Raw genomic sequence first — 23,769 nt, 5'->3', positions numbered from 1 at the left:
CAGCACTTCAAACTGGACATCTTTGTAGCCCTTCAGTGTCTGCTGGGGTCACAAGCCTTGGAGTTGGGCATATTAATTCACCACATCTTCAAGGAGACAAAAACACTGCTGAGAGCGATGCAGACATGTTTGCTTTATAATGACGCATAAGGACTCTGCCTGGAGTCTCCCAAACAAGCCTTCCCTTTGCTTTAGTGGCACAAAAACAGTGCACACTACATGCTTTAAATGGGATTCAAGTCACTTTTTCATTGCTACTAGAGCAGGTACTGCTGGAGATAAAAGCAACTGTCTCAGAAGAGCAGGTATGACATCTGGTACATAGCACCAAAAATAAATCTTTAACTTCCTCTCATACCTGCCAAACCTGTTCCAAGGAAATAACCCTGGGAAATATTACAAATACACACTTCTCTCTGATTTCAAAGGAAGAACTGACCTATTTTTTCTTTGCCCATTTAAAATATTTCCTATGAGAAGATCAGTTTACTAAAACAATAGACTGTGTTTGGAATAATCCCAATCATAAAACAAAACTGCATGCATATGAAAAGGGCAAATGGCCTGATGTTTGCACTAGAGGTAATTCACGCTAACACTGCTATTTATAGTGCAGCAGCACCTTAGGGACACAGTCATGCTCAGCACACCCACTTGGTACACACTCTACAAACATGAAATCTGATAGTCTCTCCCCTGCAGAGAGGAGGTGTTGCTGATTTATGGAAACTGGTTCTGTATTGCCATATAATTTGGGAGTGGTCCTTTGTGAAATCATTTTCTCGGGTCATATTTGTGTAGTAAGTATTTTCCATATCCTTTTCAACAGCTGACCTGGCTTACCAGAAGACATGAGATTTGTGTATTGGAGAAGATGACCTACTTAAATCAGGAACAATTAAAGACCCAATTCCTATTTACAGGCTTGTGTAAGGAACCACATACACACACACACAAATCACAATAAAGATGCCAGGAAATGTTTCTCAGTGCTACAATTCTGGTCATACAGGAGGGTCTAAGATGGGGGGAAACAATAAAAAGAAGTGCTTGTGATTCATTATTAGCAATGTAAATAGGACACATTTGGAGCCTGTCATCATCCTGATCGCTCATCTGCTTTTATTAGTCCTCATTCTTTATTCTTATTGTCTTGTTTTCTGTGCTTGTCGTTAAAGTTAGTTATATTATGGGCATCTGTTTAGCATATTCTATATGAAAATGCAAATAGAGATGAAAACCACCGGTTAAATAAATATATGCAGCTTCCATGTCATGTACGTATTTGACTGCAGCATGTCAAACACAAAAGAATTATCACTTCCTAAGTCTGCACGTTCATTACATGCATTACTTTTCTACCAGCAGATGGCAGTTTACTATTGCTTCAAATAGGTTATTTTGTTAATGTCAGGTGTTTCAAAGTCCTGCGAGGTTGGTAAAAAACTTCCAGCTCATTTAAAAGCTAATTTTAAACTCAATTTTCTTCTGCATCATCCCCTCTAGAAAATGTAATCAGGACCAAGCTATTTGCTTCAGTTTACAGTCCTGACACTGACCAATGCTAAGCACTATCTGAACAGTTCCCTGACAGCAAGCTCACGCACACCAGTGGGTATTATCCAGCCTCAAACACTCACTGCTGGTACCAGCCCCTTAAGGCACACCTCACACTCCCCAGCTCCCAGTCTGCGCTCGGGAAATTACGCACAACATTATTAACACTGGTGGCAGGGGCAACATGAGGGATGTGCCTGTACAAAGGGGCCAGTGGTTTATTTATGCTGTGTTACTTTGAAACTGTCTGAATTTTAGGTAACGAAGAGTTAAAACTACCACCCGGGCAATGGTGGCTGCCTCCTGCCTCCTGCCTCCTGGTGGACTGCAGCCGAGGAGGACCAAGGGCAGCAGGGAGTCTGTGCCAAGAGATGCAGCCTACAGGGGCTTTCAGAAATCCTGCTGCTGCCCGAGGCCATCCTTTAACCCAGTCGGAGCTCGACTATGAGCCCATCTTGTCCTCCCTAACAGGGCTGAGAATGTGAGTTTTCCTAGTGAAACACTCCAGCAGGGAACACAAGCAAAATGAAGGGATAGGTCAGTCCAACGCTGCTGTAACACCTGGGCACGGATTTACCCTGGGCATCAGCTGACACATACAGACCACACAGGCACAGCAGTGCCATCCACACCCTAAAACCAGGCACTGGGAAGAGACTCATGCTCCAAGACCCTCTCTCTTCACTGACCATGTGGTGACACTGCTTGTCTTCGCTTCCTGCCCCAACAACTCCCTCCTTTGTGTCAATACCGGCATTCAGGTCCACCTCAAGCGGCCGTGGTAGCTCACAGTTGGATTTGTTCCCTCATCCAACTCTGCCACCCACCACAGAAAACAAATGCTCCTTTTGGCTGCATCAGCCACAGAGATTTGTGCTGGATTAAAGCAAGCACATGACTCCTGGCTTCCCAGAGGAGCAGAACTCCTCTCACCACAGGTGTGGCCCTTCACTATGTGGTGGTATTTCAGGCAAACATCCATTTCCGCCAGCTCGCCAGCCAGTGATCACAATGGTGGGCTGAAACAGCCTGTACAGAGGGTAGGAAGGAGAAAGGATTCCCATAATCTGCCCATAGGCTGAGGACAGATAAATTTTGTGGCTGGACGGGGATTTTGTTAATTTGATTTTTTGCTCTGCTTTACACAGGAAACTGCCCTTTTCCTAGGGCTGCACAGGTCCTTTCAAGTCCTGCAACTCTTGAATTTGTTCCTTGTATTCTTGCAATGCTGGAGTTGCAAATGAGATCCACAGATCACTCTGCATTTGATAAAGAACCAAACAAAGCTAAAAGTTCCAAAACAGAGTATTGACACACACCAGTTTGTAACCTATCTTGGGAATGCAGTGTTTTCTTTTACAAGTAGTCCCACATAGCCCCTTTTTAATGATCTGCAGAGAGACACAAATTCACTGGTGGTATTAAATTAGAAGTGAAAAACTACAGAGACAGCAGATACATTACAAATGGGAAAGAGAAATGAAAAATAGAGGAAGGAGAAAGGAAATGTAACATTTGGGAAAAAGGAGAGCATTACAGTGTGGGAACAACAAGACCTATATACATGGTATCAGGCACACACTGACCAGGGGAGATCAAAAATGTGCCAAGAGGAACAGCTCACCATTACTAAGGGAAAGACTAACAGTTTTTTTTTCTCCTCAATGCTGAAGACTCCTGCAGATGCAGGACACTGGATACCCTTTGTGGTGAAGTCCTCATGCATAGACCTGTGCTTGTAAAACACGTGGATACAGTTCCAACAGCCTTTTGTTGGAACAAAGAGCAAATGGAAGTATTTAAGAATCACATAATGAATTTTGGTAATTCCTAAACAATCACATAACCAGAAAATACACGCTGATCAACCTCTCTTCTCCATGTGAACAACTGTGTAAGTAAAGGTGATGTCCATTTGAACCTGACACCATCCTATCAACTTTAGTTTCCATCTGAGAAATCCTTTAAATAACATTCACAGTAGGTTTAATATCCATTATCACTGTTCGATTATTCCATTTCTAAGAGAAGGGATTTAAAAATTGTATTTTCCAGATGAAGATTAAAGAGCTACTTCTAGGCTTCCTACCTTCTTTAACAAAGTAAAATTCCACTGTGTCTCAAAAGCTAAACATTAATACAGATGGGAGTTGCCATCATTTTAGTAAATGTTAGCAGTAAACATTTAGTATTCCCATTCCTTTCCCACCCAAACCTCATCTACTCATGTTGAGAAGCAAACTGGATTCCTTATACCGCCATGCTGCCTTGTCTTGTGCTCAGGGATACCTGCCACTGTCGGACCCCAGCTTTTCTGCTCGGCTTCACAAAGTGAAAGCAGGTTGTTGCCTCAGGGCCTAAAGAGGGCAGCTTTTCACGCCTGTGATGCACAGGTACCCCGCTGACCTTTTAAGCAGCCTGCTGCCCTCCAGGGAGGCTGCTGGAACAGGGGGAATGCTGCTAGCTCACCACAGTGCAAACAGCAGCTCCCCACATCCGATGCTGTGCTATGTACTTGGCACTGGAAAACAACACAGATTGCTGCGGAGTGCAAGGCAAGATGGGATTATTTTCACTGCACATCAGCAAGCAGTGGAAGTCCATTTAGCTAGCCTTGCATTTCTTACAGACACATCACTTTCATACTGCAGGCAGAGTCACAGCACTTGCTTCTGACTACAGCATACATCCCCAGAAACAGGGGTGGAGAGGAGACGGAGAGATAAGACAAATCTCTAGTAAGAGAATGAGCTGGGCCCTCTCAATCTCACCCTGCAGTGCCACAAACTCCTGGCCCTGCTGCTGGGGAAAACAGAGGGAAAATCCCAAATCCTGATAAGAATCCAGAGCAAAACTATGCCCTGTGGAATTTGTCCGAGGTATGCATTGCCTAAATCAGGTATAATTGCCATGCAAGATAGCATGAAGAACCTCTTAATTCCCCAGACTCTGTCCCAAAGGCTGAGCACTCTTAGCGCTCATAATCTTGTGCACTGAGTCATACTAAATAAACTGCAGGACTCAGCCTAGGTTTGCCACACTTCCTCCACTGCACTGCTTTAGAAGGAAGGGTGAGTTGCAATCTGAACCTAAAAACCAGGGTGTGCATTCCTTTACTCCACTTTCCCCACACTGTATACCTAAAGCAGAGCAGGAACTAGGTGACTTACCTACTGTCAGCACCTTCTATGTTTTAAAGTTTTCTATCAGGGCACAGAAGAGCCATAATAAGGAAGACCTACATTATCTCACCTTGCATCAGATTTTCCACCTTCCTCTGTGATTTACCATACCAAAATCTCTGCTATTTGAGTGACATGGAAAGCGGCAGATGAAGGCTCAAAACCTGTAATGCTGCCTAGATTATGCAGCAAATACAGTCTAATTAGAAATTAATATTTATTAGCTATGTTCCTCTAACATAATTCGTTCTGACCCAGAGTATCACTTGAGTATCACTTAGAAGACAAGAAGGTTTGTGGTGAAGTCTCTTAGTAGAGAAGCACAGCAAGCTGCCATGTGGAGAGCAGCAGCCTGGAGGCTGACAGGACCTGGCTCTGTAGAGACGCCAGCCTGCCCGACAGGGGCAGAGGAGCCCACGGACAGGAGGGCTCCGAGACATTAAATACCTGCTGGCTGAGAGGCGGTAGAGCTGCAACAACCAAGAGGGGCTGGTCCTCATCAGCCGTGCAGAGCTGCGGGCTCTTTCCCGGCGGAGGCGGACATGGGCGCGTCACGTGCGGCCGTGGCCCCGCAGCCCCGCAGCCCCGCTTCCTGCGGCCGTGGCCCTGAGGCCGTGTCCCCTCAGACCCGCTTCCTGCGGCCGTGGCCCCGCAGCCCCGCTTCCTGCGGCCGTGGCCCCGCAGCCCCGCTTCCTGCGGCCGTGGCCCTGAGGCCGTGTCCCCGCAGCCCCGCTTCCTGAGGCCGGTCCCCTCAGCCCCGCTTCCTGCGGCCGTGGCCCCGCAGCCCCGCTTCCTGCGGCCGTGGCCCCGCAGCCCCGCTTCCTGCGGCCGTGGCCCCGCAGCCCCGCTTCCTGCGGCCGTGGCCCTGAGGCCGTGGCCCTGAGGCCGTGGCCCCTCAGCCCCGCTTCCTGCGGCCGTGGCCCTGAGGCCGTGGCCCTGAGGCCGTGGCCCCGCAGCCCCGCTTCCTGCGGCCGTGGCCCTGAGGCCGGTCCCCTCAGCCCCGCTTCCTGCGGCCATGGCCCTGAGGCCGTGGCCCCGCAGCCGGTCCCCGCAGCCCGGCTTCCTGCGGCCGTGGCCCTGAGGCCGGTCCCCTCAGCCCCGCTTCCTGCGGCCGTGGCCCTGAGGCCGGTCCCCTCAGCCCCGCTTCCTGCGGCGCCCCGCGCAGGGCAGTGGCTTGGCCAGCGGGGAAACGGCGCTGTCTCGGCAGGGCTCACTAGGAGAATGTCCCTGAACAACACCCCTGCCTTTGCCCCTTGGTTTGTAGCACTAAGTCCTAGAAATGAAGCTCCCAAAATGGAGCTTCCACACTACGGAATGTTTATAGAAACTGCACCACAACGCGTATAATGAAGTTGGGAGTTAAACACTGGGGAGATATTCAGGATTTGACTGTGTGTAAAAAGGAGGCCTTGTCCCATCAGAAGTCAACCAATGACTAAAGCCAGGAACAAAGCAAACCTGGAGCACCTGCAGAACATAGAATACCCTCGAATGAAGCAAACAGCTGAAAAAAAAAGAGAATCATTAGAGTTATATCCCCTTCCACCTCCTAGCAGCATGCAAACACAGTAAGGTCAAACCTAGACAGAACTATTGAATGTGTGACAGGTTTTCTCCAAGAACCTGCGTTTTAAATCCAGCATGTGAGATCTTTCTCAAGCTCCACACTCCTGCATACTCCACAGCTCTCCTTGGCTGGGGTGTGGGACAAACACAAGACCAATTCTTCAGCCAAGACTCATCTCTATGGCAAAAACAATGAAGTAAGAATACACTCACTGTGTCAGCAGGTCCTGACAGAAGCACTGCAAGGGTTAATAAGAAAAGAAATGGCAGGATATACTGAGTTTATACAGCTTGTACACTGAAAGTAAGGATCCTTATTCAGGAGTGAATTCTACTCAACGAAACTCACATTTTAAGTAAATGCAAATAGCCTACACTGAAAATGTGAAAAATAAACAAAATATCATTTAATTTAATTTGAGTGCCCAAGCAAGTAATTTTCAAGTCTGTTTAATGTTTAGGAAGAAAAAGCCTTAGTTCAGTCTCTGCAAATGGTTTTAGTTACTTCTGTGACTTTCCATCTCTTGAGGATAATCTACTCCTAATAAGGACAATTTCTTAGATTTACTACCCCACTGAGGTCTTGTTAAAGATCTAACAAAAATCCTATTTAAATGAAAAGGACAATAGAATTTAAAGTCAGTGTAGAGTTTAATTAAAACCTGAAAGAGAATCAATGTCTTCATGCGTTAGAAAAGCAAAAACAGATTTCAAAGCTGTATAACTATGTGCAATTGGCATAAACTATCCATTGAGCCAAAGGAAAAAAAAAGGCAGACTATCGTATGGAAATTGGAGTCTATTAATAAATAAAAAACCTGATACATGTGCATAGCACCATATTTTTTTGCATGCATTTTTTTATTTGCCTAATTTGCTAAGCATATCTTAGAGCAAACATGAAACAAGCTAGCTGGTAAGTTGAACAAATCCAAAAGGGACAAAAAGAGACTGATTGAAATCAATGCATTAACATGAACCAGCATTTAAAAACGTTTCATAATGTTCCCAAAGAGAGCATGTAAACTGCAGCAGTCTCAGTGCAAAACTGCTGTAATCTGTGTTCCCATGTAGTCATTATTCATACATGGGAGTATACAGCTCCTAAGTAATTTTTCATGCATGAATAGTTTAAAACCCCAAATCACTGACATAAATCCACAAGGGAGACCTCCCTTTTGAAAGTTAACATCTCGAGAGTTCTGGGAAGGAATGTGAAGCCAGTACCAGTCCATGTGCTGACAAAAATTTTCTGAAGGGAAGGATCTATGTGCAGCCCAGCTCCGACCGCAGGCACACCCAAGCCTTCCCCAACCCCAGAGCCACCGCCGGCCTCTTGAGTCCCGTTTGCAGAGCCAAACCCAGCAAGGTCGCAGCCACGACCCCAGGCCAGGTCTTGCCGCCTCTCCTTTCTCCTACCGGCGTGCAACGGGGACCTCGCACACAGGGAAGGGAAGTAGGCGCAACAGCTGCTTTGGGCACACGCTTTCCTTTTCGGGAGAACATAAATTCTGAGACAACTATCCCATAACCTATTTCTGCATTAAGGAAAAGCTCTTCTCTTTCCCTTCTTTCCCACAGGAAGGGTGACGGGCTGGCTGGGGCGGGCAGACGCGGATGGGCTCGCTGCACAGGAACCGCACACCGAGGCGCTCCCCGCAGCAGTGGCTGGAAATGGTGCCCCAGCTCGGCCGTCCGCTCTGGCTGGCCCAGTTGTCACCCAAGAGTGACAGAATAAGAGTCAGGAGGGAAGTGCGGTGCTGAAGTAAGTCACACGACTCCCTCGTCTGGAAAAATCCCGAAAGGATGGTAGGTCACCTTCCTCTGCAGCACATCAGTCCCTTGTTAACCACTGAATCGATTTGGTTACAATACATTGCAAGCCCACAGAACTGGCCATCTTACGTAGGCCTCTCTCCATTTAAAATTACAGCTCTTGCCAGCGCTACGATATAGTCGGCGCCCTTGCTTTTAACTTCCATTTTTGCAAGGGTGTTCAGTATTTAGGCCTCCCTTTAAGTCCGGAAACACCTGGCCGAGGCAAGGCCAGCTGCGTGCCCTGCCACCAGGTCCCTGCGGGGCGCGGCTGCGCGGCGGTGGCGGCCGGGTCCCTCCCTTGGTCCCTGCCCGCGGGTCAGTGTGTCACCTACCCAGCAGTGCCGAGACGCGAGAGCCCTCTGGACAAGCACCGTGGAACACACCATGGGGGGCCTGCAGCACAAGCTGTGCCATACCTCGGTCTCACCCTGCGCCTGGTGCCAGCGCCGAGGGGCAGCGCACGGTGACACGCGCGTGCCACCGGCTGAAGCACCCGGAGGGCGGCGCCCCCGGCCGTCCCGGGCCGCCCCTGCGCACGGCCGGCGAGGCTGTGGCCTCCGGCGAGGCGGTGGCCTCCGTCCCGCCCGGCCCGCGGGCTGCAGGGAGCGGGCGCGGAGCCAACGCCCCCGCGCCGTCCCGGGGCCCGGCCCCGCACTGGCCCCCCGCGCTGTGCCGGGGGCGCGGAGCTCCCGCGGGTGCGCAGTGAACGAGGGCTCGTTCCACGCACGGTTCCTCCACGGCCGATGGGCGATTCCTCAACGCGCCTCAGGCCGGCGATTGTGAGCGCAGTAACGGAGGGGAAATGTCCGATGTGAGCCCTCTGTGAAAGACATCAAAACACTTAGTGTGCGGTGCATCCTGGGGGTTGTATTCCTCAAAGACCTTTTTAAAGAAATACGGTCTGAAATCTCGTCAGGAAGGCACAGCTGTTTACAAATGGTACTTGGAATTACATTACCCATTCCACTTGGTGACAAAGAGCTCCTCATTTCCCGTTCCATCTGCACAAGGAGTGGAAATGTCAATTTAATGCTGCTCTTTTTTCAGTTGTTTCACTACAGATACAAAGTCTAGCACAGTTTCAAGGCAATGAGGAATGCTATGAAGCTGGGATGAAATCTTGGAGTATCCCAAGCCCCTTCAACTACCTCTATAGCTAATAAGCAGAACTACATCTTGGTGAGTTATGACTAAGCTCCAAATAAAAAATACTACTGAAAATATATTAATAGTTGCCAATGACAATTCTAAGCAGGATTTAGGATCTCTGTTTCATTAATGTTCTGTAGTTCACTTGCCACATACATGAAACAAAGGCTACTTTCCAATTCAAGGATGAGTGCAATACAACCGTGGAAGGTAACATTTGAGTCTGCTTTGCTCTTTCTTCTGGCAATAACAGCATTGCCAAGAGATAAGAGACAGGCTTCTCAAAAGATAATTCACATAACAACCTTACAGAACAACTGGCCTGGTACAACAGCTGAGTGGCACGGGGCAAGAGTGGAGCTCCACAGCGTCAATAAGCTTTTCTGACAGAACACAGATTTACACTCAGTGACTATTTTCATTACTGATTAGGTTTCCACGTCTTCACAAGCACATTCCAGTCATACTTTCAAAAGTATCTGGCCAGTCAGCACAACCTTGTTTAGCAGTAGACAAAATGGCATCTGCATGAAGTTTGTCTACAGAGGAGAAAACGCAAAATAAAGGCATGAAGGTGAGGGTTGTCCCAAACTCAGCATTACCCTTGAAGCCTCAGTGCTTCATGTAAGAAATATGAAGCACTAAAGCTGTGCCTCTGAAGGAGGCAATACTTTGTCCACTATTTTTTCTCCTGTTTTGCTTTTTAGTCATGTTATGTCCTGAATTAAAAGTCATAGAACAGATACCCCACTCCTGCAGTTAATTAAAGGTTATGGGAGAGACTTTTTTATAAAACCACATCTATCCGATGCTTCTTTAGTAAACTTACTCTGCTGGGGTAATGGATTATTGTCCCTGTCCTGGAGGAGGCTGATGCTGGGTATGTGGCTGCTCTGTGTGCCCTCCCTGATGCAGAGCTCTGGGACTCTCCTTCCAGGGATGGATCGTGATGCGTTCATGTCTGACACCAACTCTACCTATGGCTGCACTCACATATTTTTCAGTGAATACTTACACAGCTACAGCACCTGACACCGTATCAGCCCAGCATTTCCCAATATTATGGATATGGAGGAATGCAGATAAAGTACTTTACTTCCTTTTGTGCATCATTCCCACTCCAGGAAAGAAAACAATTTCTCATAGGGCTTAAGTAAGCAAAAAGTGAGGCCTACAATTAACTAGGGCCACAAATACAAATGATAATTACCTCAGTGGAGAGGTAAATATTTCAGCACTAACACCTGAAAGCTTGAAATTTGGTGACATATTTTCAAATCAGTTTCAGAGTGACAAACAACCCAAAGGAAAATATACAGCTACTTTGGAAAGTGTTAATGCAGATTAAATCCAGTCAATAGCAGGAGTTATTCATAAATTCTGGTTCTCAGATCTGCTCTTCCAAAAGAAAAAGACTTCAAGAATGCAACAGATGCTTTGCTTTTGAGCACACTCCTGTAGATTTCAGTACCATTCACATACACCTGACGAGCAGGAGTTCACTGAAGGGAGGGAGCCAGCCTGTCCCACATCTGTTATAATTTACCCACTTGCAGGACTAAAACCCAGTTATCTCTATAAAGCTAAAATCAACCAAACAAAACCAGGAAGAGGTAAGGTGTAAGAGTAGTTAGCTCTTTTTCATCATCTCCACAAGGACCTGGAACTAACAATTGTGTTTAGGGATGTTTTTCTGTTTGATAAGCACATACACAGTCCAGATTTATAAATGCAAATGTTACTGGAATGGGAGGATAGAATTGTTCTTTCAATCACGACAAGTTTGATCTGTTGGAGAGCTAGAATTAATAAAAAAGCTTGAAAATTAATGTTTCCATTGTGTCACTGCAGGGCAAATCTTTCTTTTCAGTCCTTCTTCCAATCTGAAAATTTCTGGAATGGTTCACAGAGGTGCCACGAACACCTGCTCTAGGAAACTTACCTTTCTTCTGTCACTTCTAAAGTTTGCTCTGTCCCACAAGCAAAATCCCAGCTCCTCCACAATACTTGCCTACATCATCTCAGATCACTACATTTCCCTTCTCTACCCAACTTGGGAGCATCAGGTATCTTTACCCCTGAGCACTGCTCAGTTGCTCTTAGAGGAGGAGATGTCTGCCCCTTCCAGAACACAGGAGGCAAACAGGTGCCCTCTGTATAGCTTTCCTCACACCTGCAAAAGCAGCAACAGAGTATAACAGTACTTCTGCAGTGAGCTCAATGTTCACCACCCACACAGGAAGGGGAAATACAGGAACATCACAAACAAGTGAGGAGGGACTTGGGTTTTGCTTTGAGACAATCCTTTTTATATAGACTTTAGAAAAGTCATATTTTCTTAAGCACAGTTATTTTTTTAAAGCAGGAGGTAATTTCCTTGCTCAAAATTCAAACAGGCACTCAAATGCACTAAGCATAAACATGCTTAGTGCATTTTATTAAGCAAGCTGCTTCAATTGTCACAATGACCGGTTCTATCTTACTGTCGCCTTTTCCCAGTTACTCACTAATGCTGCATGAACATGCAGATACACCCATCTACTAAAACAAAATGCAACAAAGCCTCTACCCAACTTTGGATCTGCTTAAACTGACAGTAAAGTCAGAAGTTACAATAGGAACTATTTTTACGTATTCTCAGGAAAATACAATTAAATAACAAAACTAGGGGAAAAATCACAGCAAGTCCTATACAAGTGTTCAGACGAGAACTTAAAGTAACACCTCATTTCTTTTCAGGTTACCATTTGTTTTGCACTACATTTAAATATTCTACCGTGTCTCTAGGCACTGTAAGACAGTCATTCTGCAGCAAAACTTCTGCCGAAGTAGGCTCTGGTGGTGGAATGCATTTAGAAATGATGGCCAGATGATGGCACGGTAAACGTCCTTCTTTTGACAGGCTGTACATGTCTATTAGAAATATTCCTTGTTCCATATGCATGTGGAGGATTAGAAACATACACTCCTTACACAGAACAACTACCTCCTGGAACACGTCAGCAGAGTATTTACTGCCAAATCCAGAAGGAGTTTGTGATTCTTACATCGTCTCCATTAATGAGAAAAATGTCACTATACAAAAGCGCTCTCTTTTTTTTGCTTTCTTATCAAATCCTTCAAACAGCTGATAACTAGCTTTTATAGATTGGAGAGTCAGATGGAATTCTGAACCTATTATTTTACTAAAACCCCAGGGGTCAACTTATCACCTGAAAACCATTTTACATGGACAATTTGACTTTCATGTGGAGTGTCAGAACATACCCTAGATGGAAATCTAAAATAAATTATATGGAATAGTGCCTTCTTTGTGCTGAAAAGTATCGGTCCCACACTACAATAAATTTGAAAATAGTATCCCTTAAGCTACAGTGCTGAGATGTTATTAACTGCTTGAACTGAAAGAGCAGGTCTGATCGGCTGCTATAAAGTCGATGGACAGAGACTAATTTCTATTGAACCACATAGTTATCGGAAGCTGTGTTCTACCACTGCAAGCTGCCAACTTTATTTTATTCCAGAATACACTGCCCATCTTTTTGCCATCATCCTCAGTATGCACTGTCACTTCAGCAAATCCATTCCAGGAGCTAAGAATGCGTCTAAGCTTCTGCTAATATGGTTGTCTGAGACAATCACACCCAGGAGACAGGGAGGGAGATCCATCCCACTAGTACCTCTTATCTTCCTAACACAGGTTATTTTCCTCATTAAGCAAGCCTCCAGTCTCTGAAATGCATCTCTGGGATGTATCACAAGATAAGCATATCTATTTCATGGCCGACACATTCTTTATCACTTCTGCTGCCATAATTAAGAAATAAAATTATTTGATAATGTGCTGATGCTTTGATCAATGCACCTCTTACATCTGTAAGTACAATTTTTAGAAACCAAACTGACCTCAGAGCCTAAAATCTTTATAATTGAGAAGATACTGAAAATGATAAATGATATAGCTGCTGGGTGACTATTCTTTGAGTGGAAATTCCCAACTAGACAAAAAACCCTTCTCCAGGCATAGCACATAAGACACAAGGATAGAGTTCTGGGATAAAAGAAGTGTATTTCCTACACCCAGGAACCTAACAAGTCTGGAATAAAACAGCTAAAATATTACACCACAACCAGGAAAAATAGTAATAAATTGTACTGCCTCATTTTCATTCAGATAATTTAATAGCCTTTATAAACTGAAATAAATTGTTAAAAAGGAAGTTCTGATTTGCACATCCAAGTTTCTGGATAGCACTATGTTCACTTTTTCTTTACTAGACAGTGTCAAGATCTCCATGAGGCATTCAAAACTAATGACAATTCACTGTGGCAAATCAGTCTCTTTAAGCAGAGAACCTATTGCTTCTGGCAATGGCATTCAGCTCACTAAGACCTTTGCCTGGCAGGAATTTGAAAACCAAGGTGTGGCAGGTCTCTTCCAAACCTTTTAATGCTTGTCTGTCCAACATCTTTTATTTTAAGAAGGATCTAAGAAGCAGTAGGAGCCTGTCAGTAAGTGGACACTTGTCCTGAATGAGTGGCTTGGCTGCTTAAAAAACACCATCAAAGGTATTGGCAAAGCAGGATATAATAAGAATCTGTGAAAATATACAGAGTTCAATGGCAAGGTTCACTGTATTAATTATTGTATTACAAAGATTAAAGCATAAAAAAGAGTAATATTTCTGTGTCTACTTTCATTACATCCTACCATTTATTAAAGTGACTAGAGCAAGTGAGCAGCCTTTTCCTGTCTCACTCAAACAGGAATTCTCTCACATCACAAATTCACACTACTGGAGATAAGGAAAAGTGCCAAGTTTGGCGTTTTCCACTTGTACTGATGAATATTCTGAGTACTTTTAAGTGTTTAAACTGATGAGATAAATGTTTTGGAATCTATTTCTCTAAATTATAGCTTAATTAGATCAAAAGAAGAAGTCCATAATTTCAAAGGATAAAGCCTGAATCCAGCTAGAGGTGTGATCAGGTATCAACATGCAGCAGCTTAAAACAAGTGACGCAAGCTGACCTTAATATGTGTGAATATCAGATTTCCAATGCAGAAATATGTATTTTTCAATATACTTTTCTGAGCAGAAATCATATAATGTCATTTATATGCAAATCAGACTATATTCTGCAACTGATTCTTCTGTGCAGAAGCCATGAGAATTATTTGCACTTAATAAAGCCTCATAAATAGGTTTTGCCTCTAAGTGGGTGGGGGAACAGCAAATATATCATAGCCATTTACAGTTACAAGCGTCTTCTTATTTTGAAAGTTATACACATCCTCTAATAGGAAGTTTCACAGTTACAAAGGAAACATTGTTTCCTTTATATAAACAAAATACCCTTACAGCCTTCAAAACAAAATGTTTTGCCTTATTCCCTATGCTCAGCTATCTAAAATATAGAAATTGCCATCTAGCTTCAAAAAGACATGCTAGTTCCATGCAGTATATGTTAAATATGGGAAGAAATTACTTGTTATAATATCTAGACAATTTTATTATATTTGAAAGGGCATATACCTTCTTTATGTGAAGTATGTCCACCCAGTACCATCTATTGCATTTTTGCAAAACATGTTAACATTTTCACACACCACCAATGAGATGTGCCCCCTCAAGTCCTGGCACATGGAAATAATGCATTTAAAAAGCACAAGAGGACAGACTTGAGACCACTCACAGCACATTCCTCAAAGTATAGTGAAAGTGTAGTGTTTCAGTGTGGTAAGTAGCACACTAAAGCAAACTGGGAAACAACTCTCCTTAACTGGTATAAACAGTCTGGACTGGGACTCCTGTTAAGGGCAGGAATGCAAGTCATCAGTAGCACATCTTTTCTAGTCTCTTCACAACCAGAGGGAGAGCAACAGTGATAAGCATTGCCTAGAGAGACAAAAGTGCTTATGGAGGTGCTCTCCTTATCCCAGCCCATTCCATCTGAAATGCCCATCCAGGGCACGTGAGAAACCAGGAGTTACAACACTGGGAGAAAGTGAAGGCTTAAACTGATCCAATTTAATGTCACACAGATTTCAAGAACAAATACAGAAGCATGGCTAAGCCAGGTTTATCTCAACTGAACAGTGGCAGCCAATAAACACCTGCCCTTTTTCTATCTGATTGTTTTCAGTCAAGCTCAAATTAATCACTGAAAGCACTGTATGTGCCTCAGTTAATTCTCATGGAAGTCTTCCAAAAATTCAGTGTGTTATTAGCCCGCTGCAGGAAGAGAATTTTACCCTGATTAGTACGTTCTTTTCTATTCCCTTGTTAAGCAAAAGAGCTTGGAAATAAACTAGGCATTCACAGATCTCATTTCAGAGATATAATTAAAGATTCTGGCAGTAAAACAACTGATGTGATACAACTCTTCTGCTCATCTACATAACATGCAGACAGGGTGACATAAAGAGCTAATGCAAGACACCCCTTCTTTCAGAAGAGGTACCATTGATACTGACATAATCATGCATTAGCATGGTATCATTTGTGCTCTGCAAAATTACTAATTTCAAATATTTTGGGTATATTGCTTTCATACGGTGACTTCTATTCATTCTTTATCATTATTCTGACTGCCTTTAAGAGCACCAACTTTTATACATCACATAACTATTATGTGAAGGTATATCTAAGCAAAAATACACCCAAATAACAAGAGTCCAACTTGTTGCAACTGCTCTTATTTTAACAATTACTGTAACGCTTAATTCATTAAAATCGGCAAACACGGAAATAAAAGCTACATAATTAAAATGTGCACAAGACATGCACCACACAAGGAAAATTATGCTACAATATATTTGCAGTATTCTGTATGCTGAAACTTACCTTATACACAAATATGTCTGGCAACATGTTTAAACACTATACTCATTTTCCCATTATTTTTGAAGATTATGGGTTTTGAGTGCATATTGCATTTTCTTCAGGCACAGATATGGTTGACCTCAGTTTATATTTTGAAATCAATATGTGTGATAGGACAAGGAAGCATATAAGGAAGTTGAAGTTAAATTAAAAGCAGGTATAAGCATGTATTTTATTATGGAGAATCACACAAGTAAGACAGTAAAATCTGACTTCTCATCACATTGAATTTTCTTTCACTATTCTATTATACGAAACAGTATTTTTTATAATGTAAATTTTTTAGAATCATCCCCAGACTAAAGTCTGTGGCATCCTGCTGTATCCCCAAAGAATTACTTACACAATCCCATTGACTGAAACTCATGCCACTCATTTAGTGTTTCCACTCTACGTAGAATTAAAATTTAGACTCCAACAATGTTTTTATGTACTTTAGTCTCTATTTTACTCATTGTTAGTAGCTTAGTGAAAATGTCTGATGATATCCTGTTGAATTTGTCTCTTTTAGCATTTGGTCAGCACCTGAAACAAAGCACAGCCATCTTTCGCCCTTTTATTCACCTTAGGAAAGTTAGATCCTTACATGGATAAAGGAATTCAGTGTCTCACATGCACAAGCAAGGCAATATTCAGTGAGCCTGTCTGTGAAATTCCAGCACACCAGCTTCTCCATGTCACTCTCATCACAGGTAATTTGGAGAGTTCCACCAGAGAGCAATTCAGCCCATTTACAATCTGAAATATCTTCTGACAATGTCTGCCTCTTTCTAGTGACTAGACAGGGAGTCCAGGTGAACTAAGTTTTTCTCTTAATGGGATTCAATTAAACAATGGCAATTACAGCTCTCCCTAGCTATGTCAACACTTACCTTCTGGGGAGTGACCTGGGGGTTTTGGTCTCCTGGTCACTCATATGAGGCATCTTTTGAGAAACACCACTGTATCTGCCTGGGAGCCGTCTGTTTCTCATGGAAATCAGAAGATTGTAATGGGCAGGAGATAAAATCTGCATTCTTAAATGTTACCCTGACACAGAATTGGAAGGTGTACATGACTAGGACTGCTGGGCTAAATGTAGTAGTAGTACAGTAATTCTGAGTTACATCAGCTTGGAAGCTTAATTTTTAACAAATCTGACAAAAAGAGATCTGACATACTAATATAACTTTGAGATGTAATAAAATACTTGAGGTGTAGAAAAGTGATTTAAGCTTGGGCCTGCTGGCATTTGCAGAGTCAAAAACATATTGAGGGGTGAGGATTGAGGTAGCTTAGATTAGGCCATTCTTTCATCCAGAGAAAGAGTTATATTAAGTAAAAAGCATAAGGAAACACTGGAGTCAAGCAAAATGTTATTAGTTGAGAAAACATTGCTGCATTTAGTTGTACCACAAACAATGTTGAAAGAACAGACAGCTGATGTTTCACATGTGATTGTAACATTTTAATTCCTCACATTTTGAATAATTAACAGAAAAAATTAACATTCTCTTGGATTTTAGGCAATATTATATATTCTACTAACTGTTGAACTTGCAAGGTCTACTATTCAAACACTAAAGCTACAAAAAGATATCCAAATCCAATGCCTGGTGCCTAAATCTGTATTAGGACACATGAATGTCCATTTTATGACCTTGGGTATGAAACTGAACCAGCAAGAGAGTTTTAAGAGTATTTTTACAGACATTTAACAACTGGTTTGCTGAGAATCTAGAAACATACCTGCTTAAATTACACTTTTTTATTAACACATTCATAGCACTGTCAAAAGGAATATCTAGGATAATCTATCATTCTATTACTTCTATTATTTTACAGAATTAGCACTATGAAAAATTCAGCTTTAGAGAAACTGAAGGAAAAACCCAAAAAACATTACAAATTTTCCAAGGAGAGTCTTTCATTCACTTAAAGATTATTTGAGAAGCAGGACATGTTACTACAAACACTTAATCCTTTACTTTCTCCAATGGGATTTTCTGTTATTTATAAAAATACCCTCAAATTATGAGCTATTCTCCTTTGACACATTTCAATATTTTTCTTTATAATCCTGAAAACAGCAAGGTAAACAAGAAATACTTTAATGCTTGTTAAACAAGATATTTTTCTTATATTCTATAAATTCTACAACAAAACTGGTGTCTAATTTAGTATATATTCTATGCAGCAATCCAGCTATTAATAAATAGGTATACAACAGAAATCAAATTCTCTGAAGCCTTCACTGTAAAACTGACTGTAAGTTCTTTCCCCAGCACTTAAAATGCCTTTTGTTTACACGTTTTACAAAATACCATCAAATATTCCAAGAAAGGGCTTGACATCATTGGTTTCGTCATCAAGAAGAAATCTAAAGAAGATTAAGCAAACAAGCAAATTAGGTATAGGCCATCAAAACCTCTGGAATCAGGAACACTGTATAGAGTCAAGAGAAATCAAGACAAGCAATATAATTTTAAGTAATGTCTCTTAAGAAAAATTAATTGTTACTATTATTATGAAAACCGAACTTTTTAGCATTGAATCTTAGAAACTAACACATTGCTTAAAAGTCTGTGTTCCATGAAGAACGAAGCACTGGAACACTGAAGAAACATATGTAAGTTTTTCTTACCTAGGATCTACTCCTTTTTCCTGTTCTTTGGTGAAAATAAAAAAATCTTCTTTCCTAGTGAATTTAGAAGAGCCTGAGATTATTTCTGGGATGGAAGAACACTGTACTTTTTTTTGCTCTTGAGAAGGACTTGAATGTGCTTTTTCTTGAAAACTCAACTGCAACACAGAAGTTTAAAGGAAAGTATATATGGTTAAACCAACTGAAACTCCCAGATTATTGCAGAATGTAGTACTGGTATTTAATTCATATTATGGTGTTTGACAAGGACCAAGCATGTGATGAATCTAGCTATATACTGGACAGAAAAACAATTAAATTGAGTAAATAGTTTTGAGATCATGCTATATAGAGTAAATTCATATCCTATTTCTTTGTATCAGGAATATCCCACTGAACACAGAATGATTTGTACAATTTGAAATTCATGGTATCCTAATTTATTCATAAGTCAGATATGGCAGATATATTTACACAATAAGTCCTCTAATCACAGAAAATTATGTTATCAATGTATTTTTACTCACCAAAGTTATATTTCTATTCTGTACAGATAAATTCACTTTTGATGTGCTATTGACCACAGAAACATCTGAGTTCTGACTATTGGTCTCATCTTGTACTGTGCATGAACTGAAAATACGAAGTTGAATAATTTCAGTATTTTTATAGAAGGGGAAAAATTACTTGCTGTTCAGTTCAGGATTTTCTACTTATTTCTCTGCACACTTAAATAAGAACCAAATTTAAATAATTCAGCAATTCATAGCTTTAAACATTGAAATTTCACTCACTTTTATGAGTGAACAACCTTCTATATATTTAATTACACAGATACCTGTGAAATACAGACAATATTTAAACGGAATAAAATAGTAGTAAATTATCTAAGTCTTACTCTTTTGAAATGTTATTTGTGGCTTTGCTTGTTGTATACTGGCAGACGGGTTGACATTCATCTGGACTTTGAAGGCAGATATTTCCATGTTCTGTGAAAGAATGAAAGTTTTAAAAAGAGCGTTGAGAAGTAGCCATAACCCCTTCTATATATTTCCAATGTTATGATAAATAACACTTTGAAAATTATGAAAGTGTCTTAACACTTGAAATATTTCTTCTTTGGGTTTTGGGCTAATATAAAGATAAGCAGAGATATACAGTCAGTATACATTATGCAACAATGATTATGCAGTTGCAGGCCATAAAAAAATTTTAATTGTGAGTTTTTCAACTCTTCCTTCTGTATTGGATTTGTCACAATATATGTGACATTCAAGTAGAACAATAAACCTGTCAGTCTAGTCAATTAACCAAAAAATTCAGGTGATTCTATTCATTGTATACTATAATAATTTATTCTCAAATAATAGCCAGAAGAATAATTTGTAGGAAAGAAAATGGTCTGTTGAAATAACCTTACCTGATTCTCTACTGACAAAATTACTGGCAAATACCAATTTCTCATCATCAATATCATCCCAAATGTCATCTCTCAGTTCAAAGTCCACATTCAAAGCATCTGAAAAACAGTATCTGCTTTTATCTGTGGCAGAAAAACATGAAGTATGAAGTATTAATTTAAAGATCAAACCAGTGAACATTGTAATTTTAAACATTAGCAATAACTCACTCTTTCCACAATTCCAGGATTGCAGTTGCTTCTGAGCTACTTCTAAGGTATTAATATTATCTGCCTGATCCACTGAAGGTGCTAAAGATGACAGTTTATTGCTAGACCTATTTAAAAAAAATCAGTGACATGTTCATAGAACAATTGCAGAAAGTTGCAAAATAATTTTATTCACAAAATTATTCTTAGTAGTACCTTGGCAAGGCTGGCAATAAAGACTTAGGTGTAAAAACAAATTGTTTGAGATGCACATTTTCAGCTTGATTTAACATCTGCATCTAAAGAAAGCAAAATATTTCAACTTATAAGATATAAACATAGTAAGAACTATTATTTTTTAACAAGCTTAATGACATCATTAATATTGTAAGTTAGCGTAATATTTAAAAGTCATAAAACTTTCTGATCTCTCTCTAAAGCACTCAGTTAAAGAGGTTTGAATTATGTGCTTGTAGTGGAGGTATCCAAGCACCCTGGCAAAGCCAGACTGGTTGCCTCTCATCTGTCTTAGCTGTAGGCTAAATAATCCTCTACTGCAAACAAACAAGCAAACAAAACTGTGAGGTGGAAATAAAAGCCTCCAATACCTCAGATGTCATTCTTACTGCAGAAAGACCTAGTTTAACACTACATTCAGAGGAATAAAGTGCAAGCCATGACATGTTTCAGAAGTTTAAAACTAATAGGAAAGGTTTTCTTATAAACAAGTGGATCTACTTGACAGTGAAAAAAGGACTCTTAGTAGCATGACTCATAAATAAACAATTTGGTTCATTCAGGTCATATTTTGCCAAAGTCACAGTGCAGTACCTTCCAACAATGCCTCTGAACCTCACCAACCACACCTATCAAATGCTATAAAAGAAAAAATATAGAGGATGGACCAATGGAAATCATCCAAAGAACAGCAGAACCTCTCAAAGATTCCTGGACCTTTGTACTTCTTTACTTTTTGCACTACACACAGAAAAGTCAAATTTGAATGTTCATTTTCAGTGATAAAATTCTCTCTGCGAATAATGCCTAAAAATATGTAACAGATTAAAATAAACCAATGAAATGGCTGACTGCATTCAAGTGAACCTTTAGACGTTTTGCTGGGGGTATAGATGAAACTGAGTTCCTGCTCCTTAAATCAGCTAGGTACAAAGAAAACTTTGTGTCTCCACTCATCTGTGACTTTGGAGGTACTCCAGTTTTACCTGAGAAAATGAAGCAAAATAATCTTTAGATTAGTTATAAGAGATAAATCCTAATTATTTTCAAATTACTTTGAAAAACTTTGCCACTAAGCTTAATATCTTCTGTTGAAAGATTCTAAAAGATTCAGCATGCTAACTACAAGATCTAAGACAGTATTTATATAAAAGTAAAACAAGCTTGACATTTTTAAAAATCATATGCTAAGTACAAAAATTATTATTAATCATTGTAGTGCCTATAAAAGTGCTAATATCAAAGCTACTTATAATTGTCTTTATGACTGCATTATGACAACTCAGGCTCCATTCTCTTGCTTGTATTGTTTCTGTTAACATAGCCATTGGTATGATGTGAGCTGTTCTAAATTGCATTTCTCTAAAACTGTAAGAAGTAGTAGATTTAATGAAACTCACAGCAGTCATGCCCACACACATCTTTATTTTTACAGCGGTGGTTGCATTCTCTGTTTCCATATTTCTTGTAAGCAATCTCCTGTTTAGATCTGCCTCCTAGACAAATATAATACAGAAGTAATATTGAATACCAAACACCCATGATTTTTCTTACTTTCAAAATCATCAAAGAATTGCAGTGTAGTACTTTACAAATAGAAGCAGCAGAGTTGTATTTTTATTACCTTTGAGAAAGAAACAGCAGGGATAAATAAAGATCTAGTTCCCTAGTGAAAGCAAAATTCAATTTTCTGTTGACTTTAGTATTAGCCAGATACTGTGATCTGACCATTTACCTGTATCTACTTTTGCTGCTGGCAAGCTTTGGGGTGAGCCATAACATATATCAAGTGCAGATTCAGCTTTCAATTTTTGATTTGTAACCACCTTACGTCCCTCTGGTTTTGGTGTTAAGTAGAAGGCTGTATATGCTCGCTGTATATCAAGGCCAACTTGGAAAATAAAAAGACAAAAATATTAAAACTGCTTTAAACTGTTTCTATACTACAATTATCTTAGCTTTCTAAAGTGTTAAAGCAAGTAAATGTTACTCAAAGACCATGGAAATTTTTAAAGATAATTTGCTCTTAAAGCACACTCTTGTATGACTAGATTCTTTAGGATTGAGATTAAAAACCCAAACATTTTTTAGGATTACAGACATAGTTACTAGAAGAAAAACAATATTAGTTACCAAAGTGGAGATGAACCATATCCAACACCTCTTTACTACAATGCAAAACCTAACCATTTGCAAAGACAGCTCTGCTCAGCATAAATAACCTGTCAGGCTGATAGGGTATCCCTACTGACAGTTAAGTCACTTGACGGAGAAAGACAAAAGAGAATCCTGGTCTGTATCAACTGTCTCCTAGTAATAGTTTTGATGCTTCCCAGTTCCTTAATGTGGTAGTAAATTAGATAAACAGATAAGTAATTGTGAGAGGTAGTATGCAACCCAGTAAAATACATGTTACGGAGGTTTGTTTCCAGACGGGCTCACTTTATTATACTTTGGCTTAATAGAAAGTGTTTTAGTAATTTGTTCCAAAATCTTATGCATATTGTTTTTTAATTCAAAGAATACCTTAACCTACCATAATCAGAACTAATTAAATTTATACTAATGTCTTCTGATTTAAGAGCTCTTTTAACTTCAATTTTCTTCATCCAATTTCCAGTTTTCAGGAGCACAGAATCCCTGTAATGCATCAGCAAAGTTGTTAGACAAGGACAATGAAAACATGACTGCACACTATGGTACCTGTAACCATGTGAAGCAGCCTGTATTTGGTCCTAGTTCTTTAGTTTTGCTTGATAATTGGCCAAGAATAACTTTTCAATAATGTACGATTTACGGCCGTAAGAGGGCCAGGATCCTACAGATCAGTTTCTATTTTGCCAAAAGTGCCAGATTTCAGCTGGAATTCTCATGAAGGTCAAGCAGTTAGAAAAGATTTTGTTCCCCTTTTCCCATTTGCTCTAAGCATCTCTTAGCCAACTGGAGAATTAAAATCCATCTCTGAGGGGAAAAAAAGATTTTTAAAAATATAATTGAAGAAATATAGCTAACAGGAGTAAGTAACAACTGTTTTAGCTGTCCTTTTAATAGGTATTTTACTTGTTTTATATTTATGGGAAAATTATTATGACTTTTCCATAGTATGACATTGATGTTGAACAGTTATTTACATGTGCTCTC

General features: G+C 40.7%; 1 protein-coding gene across 8 annotated transcripts in view; it reads right to left on the bottom strand.

The window, feature by feature from the left end:
- Positions 1 to 17,591: 17,591 nt before the first annotated feature.
- Positions 17,592 to 23,769, bottom strand: part of HFM1 (helicase for meiosis 1) — a 49,664-nt gene continuing 43,486 nt past the window's right edge. For 7 of the 8 annotated variants that reach the window (XM_068199859.1, XM_068199860.1, XM_068199863.1 and 4 more), the window contains 10 exons: positions 23,165 to 23,268; positions 22,364 to 22,519; positions 22,029 to 22,124; positions 21,496 to 21,614; positions 20,608 to 20,690; positions 20,203 to 20,519; positions 19,681 to 19,771; positions 19,310 to 19,415; positions 18,783 to 18,940; positions 17,592 to 18,518 (listed from right to left, as the gene is read on the bottom strand). In XM_068199859.1, the coding sequence (XP_068055960.1) occupies positions 18,452 to 18,518; positions 18,783 to 18,940; positions 19,310 to 19,415; positions 19,681 to 19,771; positions 20,203 to 20,519; positions 20,608 to 20,690; positions 21,496 to 21,614; positions 22,029 to 22,124; positions 22,364 to 22,519; positions 23,165 to 23,268 (1,297 nt within the window). In that variant the 3' untranslated portion in view covers positions 17,592 to 18,451. Of the gene's footprint in view, positions 18,519 to 18,782; positions 18,941 to 19,309; positions 19,416 to 19,680; positions 19,772 to 20,202; positions 20,520 to 20,607; positions 20,691 to 21,495; positions 21,615 to 22,028; positions 22,125 to 22,363; positions 22,520 to 23,164; positions 23,269 to 23,769 lie in introns of those variants that run through there. The other variant, XM_068199864.1, reaches the window with a different exon arrangement.

This window comes from Anomalospiza imberbis, chromosome 9 (assembly GCF_031753505.1).
Source record: "Anomalospiza imberbis isolate Cuckoo-Finch-1a 21T00152 chromosome 9, ASM3175350v1, whole genome shotgun sequence".
NCBI lineage: Eukaryota > Metazoa > Chordata > Aves > Passeriformes > Viduidae > Anomalospiza > Anomalospiza imberbis.
Note: the sequence above shows the minus strand (reverse complement) of the source record. Positions and strands in the feature narration are given on the sequence as shown.